Source organism: Python bivittatus, unplaced genomic scaffold (genome assembly GCF_059951505.1).
Source record: "Python bivittatus isolate LINGU-HERP-01145 unplaced genomic scaffold, Pbiv_v1 ctg000160_np1212, whole genome shotgun sequence".
NCBI lineage: Eukaryota > Metazoa > Chordata > Lepidosauria > Squamata > Pythonidae > Python > Python bivittatus.
In genome coordinates, this window is record NW_028277076.1 from 5,980,521 (window position 1) to 5,989,015 (window position 8,495).

General features: G+C 50.3%; 1 protein-coding gene across 1 annotated transcript; it reads left to right on the forward strand.

Annotated features, from left to right (window-relative positions):
* Positions 1–1,052: 1,052 nt before the first annotated feature.
* On the forward strand, positions 1,053–8,232 carry ARPC5L (actin related protein 2/3 complex subunit 5 like). Its single transcript, XM_088147027.1, has 4 exons — positions 1,053–1,295; positions 5,622–5,694; positions 6,244–6,420; positions 7,608–8,232. The coding sequence occupies exons 1-4, from the start codon at positions 1,132–1,134 to the stop codon at positions 7,668–7,670; spliced, it is 477 nt and encodes a 158-aa protein (XP_088003153.1). The 5' UTR covers positions 1,053–1,131; the 3' UTR covers positions 7,671–8,232.
* Positions 8,233–8,495: the final 263 nt, after the last annotated feature.

The following is an 8,495-nucleotide window of genomic DNA, read 5'->3' on the forward strand; positions in this document are numbered from 1 at the left end:
AGTCCAATGCTTAGCTGGGGATGCAAGTACCTTACAGACGAATATATTGCAATACAAAATCAGGCCATATTTTAAACCTGGAACTATTAGCACCCAGTGACTCAGAAACTTCTGAGCTTTAGGGTGATCCAGCCCGTCATCAAGCGAGGTGAAACCTGGCGCAGAGAGTTGCGGGCTCACCATCTTTTGGGGCCCTTCGGTCGTATTTGGATTCCGATTTTATTTTTACCCACGGGCAAACATGCTTCACCTTGTTGTCTATCCCTCTGATCTTTTGATTTAAGACAGCCCTTTTCCGCTTGATGGTGCAGGCATCGTTTATGCCAGTGTTTCTCAACCTTGTCCACTTTAAGATGTGTAGACTTCAACTCCCAGAATTCCTCAGCCAGCCATGCTGGCTGGGGAATTCTGGGAATTGAAGTTCACACATCTTAAAGTGGACAAGGTTGAAAAACACTGGTTTATGCCATCCTCAAGCCTGCTGTGGGCTGCAACCCACAGCTCAGCTCCCCCGGCTGCATTTGCACAAGTCGCTGAAGGAGGGGTCGCACTTCGCGGTCTCGAGGAAGAAAGGCCAAGGGATGATCTGCCTGGGTGCCACTCTCTTCAGCCCTTCCCATTTCCCGGGGTCGGGAGGGAGAAGGAGAAGAAAGTTAAATCTCAAACTTTGCGGGGGGGGGGCAGGCCACCTATCCTTGGAGGATCAGTGGGCGCCTCTGAAGCAGGAAGCGACTTCTCCAGCCAGCCTACCTCGCAAGGCTGTTGTTGGGGGGGGACAGAGGGTCCTGGGCGAAAGGTGGGGGAGTAACCTAAAGGCTCAACAGATAAGCAACGGGAATGAATGAATGAATGGAAGAGAAACCGAATCCCAGAAGGAAAAAAAAGGGAGGGGAAGAGAGGGCTGAGGTCACGTGACCACAAGCCGCCTGAGGAGGGGCCCGATCGCTGCCCGGCGGCCGCGCGTTAGGCGAAGCTCCTCCCCTTCGTAGAACGTCCGCTCCCAGCCCCGCCCGCCCGCCCCTGCGGCTCAGCTCCTCCCCTTCTCCCGGCGGGCGGGGTTTCCGCTTCCGCGCGGGGCTGAAGCGGCGGCGGCGGCGGCGTGTAAGGGGAGCTGCTGCCGCCGGCGCGGCCATGGCGCGGAGCTCGCTCTCCTCGCGCTTCCGCCGCCTCGACATCGACCAGTTCGACGAGAACCGCTTCGTGGAGGAGCCCGACGCCTCCGAGGCCGGGAGCGGGGCCGGCGCGGCGGAGAGCAACGGAGGGCCGGGCCCGGAGGTGGAGACGGCGCTGCGGCAATATCCTCTCTCGGTCTGCCCGCCCGCGGGACCCCGCCCGGCTGGGGGGTGGCCCGGCCCCGGCCCCCGGGAGGGCGCCGTAGGATGGGAGGGCTGCAGGACCCGTACGCCGCCCGGGGGACGGCGGGGCGGCGGCGTGGACGGACTTCCCCCCCGCCTCCCTCCCTCCCTCCCTCCCTCCCTCCGGGCGCGTTGGACTCCGAAGCCCAGAAGGCAGCCCGCAGAGGCGCAGCTGCGAGGCCCCGGCGGCCCTGCCCCGCTTGGGAAGCTGCTCCTCCCGCGACGCTGCCTTCCTCCCCCGGGATCCATCCGCGCCCAGAGCTCTGCTCCCCCCTCCCTCCGCCTCCGTGCCTGGAAGGGGGGATCCCTCTCCCCGCTTTCATCGCCATCCCGGGAGCAGTTGGGGCGTTATCTGTTGTCTGTCTACTTATCTATATCTATATCTATCCCATTCATCTGTCTGTCTATCCTCCTGCCTGTCTGTCTATATCTATCCCGTCTGTCTGTGTGTCTATCTGTCCATCCCATCTATCCTCCTGTCTGTCTGTCTATCCCATCTATCCTCCTGCCTGCCTGTCTATATCTATAGCTGTCCCATCCGTCTGTCTGTCCTCCTGTCGGTCTTTCTATCTATATCTATCCCGTCCGTCTGTCTCTTTATCTTCTTGTCTATCTGCCTCTCTATATCTGTCTATCCTGTCTATCTATCTATCCCATCTATCCTCCTGCCTGTCAGTCTATCCATCCGTCCCATCCCTCTGCCCTCCTGCCTGTCTGTCTGTCTTATTTATCCTCCTGTCAGTCTGTCTCTCTCTCTCTTTCCTCCCCAACCTGGAGGGGTCTCCCCCTTCCCTAATGGCTTCAGCTTATCTGTATCTTGGGCCTCAGTATCCGTAATCCTGCGGGTTTGGGATTATGGGAGGTAAAAGCCCGACACCTCTCCGCAGAAGCCTTGGGGCGTTCATCCATTTGGGCCTGGGAGGAGCTGAAGAGCAGATAGGGCTCCTTGTCTATTCTGTCTTTCCACGGTGGATTTTAGAGTTTGGGCGGAGGTCCTTTCACAGACGACCTTTTCTGGGATGCCCCTTCCCGCTTTTTGGCTTAGTCTCTCCTCCCTCCAAATGGTAAAGACCGAAGACGTGCAATTCAGCCAGGCAAGTGACTAGACGTTCATGCTAAGCGCGTGCGTGGATTGTCGCTGGTTTGGGGTTTGGCAAGCTTTTTATCTGGGTGGGTTGCCTGGAGGTGATTTTTGCTCCAGGTTATAACCCTGTTTGGGAATGTAGGAACCCTGTGGGAATAATTTTATAACACCCCGGCTAATCTCATCCTCGCCTTTTTCCCTGGAGCGAGTTTCCTGCTCTTTCAGCTTTCTCGTCAATCTCTTAGCTGTTCTTTGGCTTTTTGGTGCTTTGGCAACCATAGTGTCTGTTTCTATCAAGGCTTTATCAATGCAGTGGGAATGCCTTGGGTATTTATACACCCACCAGTTAATTCCAAACCTGCAGTGTCTTGCATCAGAACTTCCTTTCTGGCTCGTCGGTCTGGTTTTGGTTCGCTTTCCCTGCATTTGCCATGCCTCTAAAGATCCCTTTTCTCTCTCTTTTCCAAAGACGACTTCCTGTGGCTGCAGGTTGAGGCCTGCCTCCTTGATCTAGCTGTGAATTTCATAGCCAGACTCATCAGGTTGAGCATCTAGCAGGAATTGCCTTCCTATTGCATGTTGTTTAAGGAGAAAGAATGAGGGGGCAGTCATAAAAGGCATGTTGAGACAATGCCAGCACTGTGTGGGAATTTGTTCCCTGTGATCGCCCAGGTGCAACGGCAATTGGGCAGGATGAGTCCTGTGACTTCAGTCCACCAAATTGCTTCTTGGAGGAGAGCTTCCGAGAAGCCCAAGATGCCTGCAGACCTCCCTTTTGAAATGGGTGTGCGCAGCTTAGACCCTGAAGGAAAGGCTAGCCAAGCCCATGGAGGTGAAGTAATGTTACAGGGCAGATCGCTGTGGAATGAGGGGAACCCCACCCAGAGGCGTCCTTGGTGCATCAGGAATGACAAGGCCTGTCAGGGCCATGATGCACGCAGTTACCCTGTGCAAAATCAGGTTTGGCAGGAAACAACTGGTCTTGCTGGATCTGAAGAGTCAGAGGTGGGAAGGGGGGCTTGTCTCCGGCAGCCGGGATCAGTGAATGTCGCTTGGCCTGTTCCTGATCGTGCTACGACAGTTTTCTAGAATAGGGAGCGGCAAGAGCGGTTTGGAGCCCGGCAGAGCGACACCCTGCTGATTCTGTCCTTTCCAAGATAGAGCAAGCCAGTTACGAAAAGGACATGGATGTTGACATTTACCCAGTGCAGAAATGAAATATCTCGGTCGTGGTGAAAAGATGATATATCTAGGCTGCGTTTGCCCAGCGTGCCTAATTAATAGCTGTGTTTGTGTCATATGCTGAGCTTTAACCTTGACTGGCTTTTCTGTGGCTTAGCTTATAACATGAGCCCAGCTAGTTTGATTAGTTTATGATCCTGCACAATCCAGAAAATGGATCAGTTCAGTAACTAAGCTGTTACCCATACCCGGTGCAAATATTTTCCCTTGGTGTTCCCAGGAGACGAGGGGCTGTGTTGAAAACGCTTTGAGACTCAGTGTTTTCTAAACTTACAATAATGCCTTGGTTCTCCTAGGTGAAGACCTTCCCTTGGTATTGTACTCTTTTTTCATTCCTTTGCTCTGTGTGTTTGCAGAGCCTTCTCTGGGCTAAATAGAAAATATTTCCTTTGCTTGTTCTCTGGAGAGGGCTGTCAGTCAGTCAGAACAGAGGTTCTTAGTTAAAGCAAGTTGATTATGTGCCCTGGATACAAGAGCAGTTCTGGGGGCTGACATCCTCCTTATTCCAGGGTGGTGGGGATTATTTATGTATGTATGCATGTATGCACGTATGTATTTGTTGCTATTAGGCCAGGATCTGAAATCCCAAAGACTGTGTTTTAGAGCAGCAGACAAACCGCCTTGAATGAGTTTCTGTGTAGATGTTAACAGCAGTGGCTTTCAATCTGTACATCTGGAACCTAACAGACCGATATGAAAATCTGTAATAGTCAGTATGTACCAAAGACAGCTAATCTATTATCAGTCTCAGTGCAAGCCAAGCAGCCTGGCTGTGCCTTGTGTGAATAAAGTATTAACACTCTCAGATACGCAGATTCGGCAACAGGGATTCTCCAGCAGACCCAACGTATGTGGGAAGATTCAGCAATAAATGCAGACTTCAAAAACAGAGACGTGCTGGCAGTGGGGACTATGGCAGCTTTAGGATTTGTACTTTGAAGACAAGAGGCCTTTGCGTTATTCTCCTAAGATCTGCCAAACTTCCAGGAATTGCTGTTGCTGGTGATGAAAGCAAGTCTTTCACAGTTAGTGCTGCAGGAAGAGAATAACCATTCATTCATTCATTCGCTTCCCACCTCACTTTCTTCAAGTGATTCTGGGCAGTGTACAACAAGGTTAAAAAATAATAAATACATTAAAAAGTATAAAAAACTTTAAAAAAACCAAAATCTGTGCCTTCTCAAACAGGCTTCTGTGGGGTACAGTGAATGGGTAGAGACAGTCTGATGTAAAGATGCTGGTAAGTCTGCCACCAGCTTTTGGGAGGTACAACCTAGAACTCTGATTGGAAGAAAAGAACAAAGATGTTTTCCATCTCCTTTTTCATTTGGATGCTCCAATTTGGTGCAAGGACAGGTGGTTCCCCCCTCCCCCCCGATACTGACCCTGTCTGTCTCGTTTATTCTCCAGTTTATTTGATAACAAAAAAGATGATTTCTTGTGTCAGGAATCAGAGGGTCCTTTCCACATATGTAGGACTGACCCTGCTAATTGGGTGTTGGGCTCTGCACTTGTACGCTTCAGCCTGCCAAACTGGGTAAGCAAAATTTTAAGCTTTTGCCCCGTGCTTGAAATTGGTGGGTTTTTTGGGCCATTTGGGCTCATGTGGTGGAGACCAGCAAGGCAAGGGAATTCGAAATGCTGTTGGGAAGAAACAGGTATAGAAGCTGCGGCTTCTTCAGGTAGATTCACGTTTACGTTTTGCCACCATCCTGTTGGATCTGTTCCACTATAGCAGGAAGTCCAAAGTGAAGCTGCTTAAGGCTGTTTTAAGAAGACTGAATGAGGTTGACTTGGTCACTAGACCATCACCAGCATCAATGCCGAGAAAGCTGCACAAGTTGCTGGTCAGTTTCCAAAGCCAGTTTTGTTTGGGGGGCGTTCGGTTGTTGGGGGTTTTATTATGCACAGCACAAACTCCTTAACTTAATTTGTCGCACGGGCAACTTGCTGCAAGCCTTCCATGCAGCTTTACAAAATTCTCCTGTGAACACAAAGAACCCAACGGTAAAGGTAAGGCGGCTTAGGGGAAATTTCACTCTTCCTGTCTCGATGTGACCTTCTTGTGTCAGATCAACCCTCACATTCCCCAGTTAGTGAGCTGTCTGGGGGACAGGAAATTGGGAAAGATTGCTGCCTAGTTTTTGCACTAATCCAGCCACTTGTGGGTTATTCAGTGGATTCAGTAGTGCAACACCTGAACTCATTCCATAAAAGCAAAGGCAGCCTCCTCTCCCCCAGTGAGGGGTGTGTGTGTGACAAGAACATTTTGGAGAAAAAGTAAAAACATTTTTTTGTGGGGGGGGGGGTCCTCTGATTTTCCCCTTTCTGGCCTTTGCATTTCTATTCAGGGTGGTCAAGCAGTTGGTGCACCAGGACAGTTTTCCTAACTGAAAACAGTTGGAAAAAACAAGCATTTTTCATTCATTTAGTTAGCACTTTTACTGCAGTGAAGACTCTCCAGGGTGCATTTGGGACCTGGAGAATCCTTCCTTCAGAGCTGCCTGCGTGAGTTGGACTTCACTGGTGGCTTCATTCTGCTTCCCTTGTATTTCTCCTTAGGAGCAGGCCCAGGAAGTGGTGCTGAAGGTCCTCACGGCCTTCAAAAGCAGCGAGATAGAACAGGCAGTGAATTCTTTAGACAGCAATGGTATTGACTTGTTAATGAAGTACATTTATAAAGGATTTGAAAAGCCAACGGAAAATAGCAGTGCAATACTACTTCAGTGGCATGAAAAGGTACGTGGCTTCTCTTCTTCGAGGCTTAGCTCCTCCTGCATGGTTCAGCAGGCCCCCTCCTCCCCTATGTGCTTACCAGCCAAGGAAAGTGAGGACCAGAAAAATTGCCTGTCTAGATTTCAAAAGTCTGTGGGGTTTTAAGCAGGCTACTTTGGTGTCAGCCCCACTTGTTAGACCAGACCAGGAAGGCTAGAAGTATTTGGAGAGGCTAGAAGTACTTTGAGTTTGGCTATAACAGTTTTGCAAGTCTGATTGTGCTGGACTTCCTCCCCCTTCTTATACTGCTGTGAATCAAGGAGGTGTCTGCCTGAGTTGCTTCCAAATGTTATCTTTCTCAGGACTTAAAAAATGCTTCAGCCCCTTTTGCCTAGGGAGCAGTTCCTGTGTACCTCTATCAAGATCATCTTCCTGTCTCTCTACACCTGGCCACCAACATGGTGGGCTAATGGTGGAAGCTGCTGCATGCGCCAACCTGGCATAACCTCTGTCTATTGCAAAGGTGTGCCCACCCAAAGGAGCACAAAGCACGAGGATTTAGGCTCTTAAGCTGTTATAATGAATAAACCGCAGAACCCAAACTCTCAATCTCGCTTGCAGCAAACAAGAGGGTCCCAGTCTATTGTGTAAAAAATGCTGCTGCTGTAGAAAAGGGATTCTGGGCTAACCTCAGAACTTAAGTCTCTCCAAAACAGCCTTGGTAAATTTCCTTTACATCAAACCTTTGCCTCTTACAGCAAGACTAAAAGCACCAAGAGGAAATGCTTTGTTTGAACTGTGGTTTCATACAGCACCTGCCCCTAAATATTTCAACGGTACGATTGTGGTGGAAGCTCAAGATCTTCCTCCACGTGTAGCAATTAGAGACTTAAAATAGGAGACTAGCCCCATTCCTTTCTCTAGCCCCCTTATAATGAAGGGGCAAGATACAGATGGAGCAAGTGATTCTGCTGTGGGGAGAGCCTTTTGTGATGCTCCTGCTGCTGCTGCCTTCACTAGGGCTGAGAGGATGGGGCCCTTTAATACATAAATGTACCTCCTCAGGCTTGTCTGAGTCTCAGTCCCCAACAGTCCATGTCCTAGAGAAGTGGCCAGGATGAGCAAGCACTTTATGCTCTGGCTCTGGGGCTGATGGGGGTTTGCTTGGAGAACCAGCACTAATTTTTGTTTCTCTTCTCTCGCCCTTTCAGGCATTAGCAGTAGGTGGACTTGGATCAATAGTCAGGGTTCTTACTGCACGAAAAACGGTTTAAAAGGCTGTGGTCACTCGAATTGAGACACGAAGAACTCTTTTGGGAGCCAGGAAGAGCCTCCATGTTTTGGTCACTCCGCTAGGAACGGCAGCCACCCGAAACACTGTGGGGGAAGGAGGGAGCATCTCTTCTTCTACCCTCAGAGCCACCCAGATGGGAGACAAAGCCCGTGCGCTCGTTTTCTGACAGACTCAGAGCTGGGAGGGGAGGCAGCCTGCAATTTGTGAGGCAAAGGGAGATGGGGGTGTGATTTGCGCTTTGCAACCAGATGCCCGTTTCCAGAACGGCGGCTGCTCTGGCTCAGTGGATGTGTGTGTGTGCGTGTGTGTGTGAAATTTTAATTTAAATGTAACACATTTGCGGTGTCGGGGGCATGGGGGGGGCGGCAGCTACTGTGTCAGGAGCAAAAGGTTGGCCTGGTTTGAGGGTGTAGGGGAAGGCGTTCTTATGCAAGGGGGCTTTTTGTACATAGTTAAGAATAGCTGGGCTCAGTACAGATGTTGGTTTCATGTAAAGTGCCTGCTGCTCTTATCAAAATAAAGTTCTTGGATGGTTAGTTTAAGCCAGCTCTGGCTACTTGCTCTGTCTTCCTTACCAAGAGGCTGGGTGGATTCCCTATATCCAGCCTGGGAAGGAAGTGGGGTTAAGCCAATAGAGCCAGTCCCTCACTGCAATTTTTCCATATAACGGATGATCTGTATTCATTTCCATGCCTAGGAAACCCACTTTGCTATGTTTAAGCGGGAACTTTAAGATGTGTGGCCTTCAACTCCCAGAATTCCCCAGCTTAATTCCTTAAGGGCCCACCGCAAAAGGAGCAAGCAA

What these genes read in the sequence shown, in the direction of transcription:
- ARPC5L (XM_088147027.1), top strand. Translation starts at nt 1,132, where the DNA reads ATGGCGCGGAGCTCGCTCTCCTCGCGCTTCCGCCGCCTCGACATCGAC. An exon ending in GTGGAGACGGCGCTGCGGCA is followed by an intron (nt 1,296 to 5,621) that starts ATATCCTCTCTC and finishes AATTTGTCGCAC; the next exon opens with GGGCAACTTGCTGCAAGCCT. An exon ending in CAAAGAACCCAACGGTAAAG is followed by an intron (nt 5,695 to 6,243) that starts GTAAGGCGGCTT and finishes ATTTCTCCTTAG; the next exon opens with GAGCAGGCCCAGGAAGTGGT.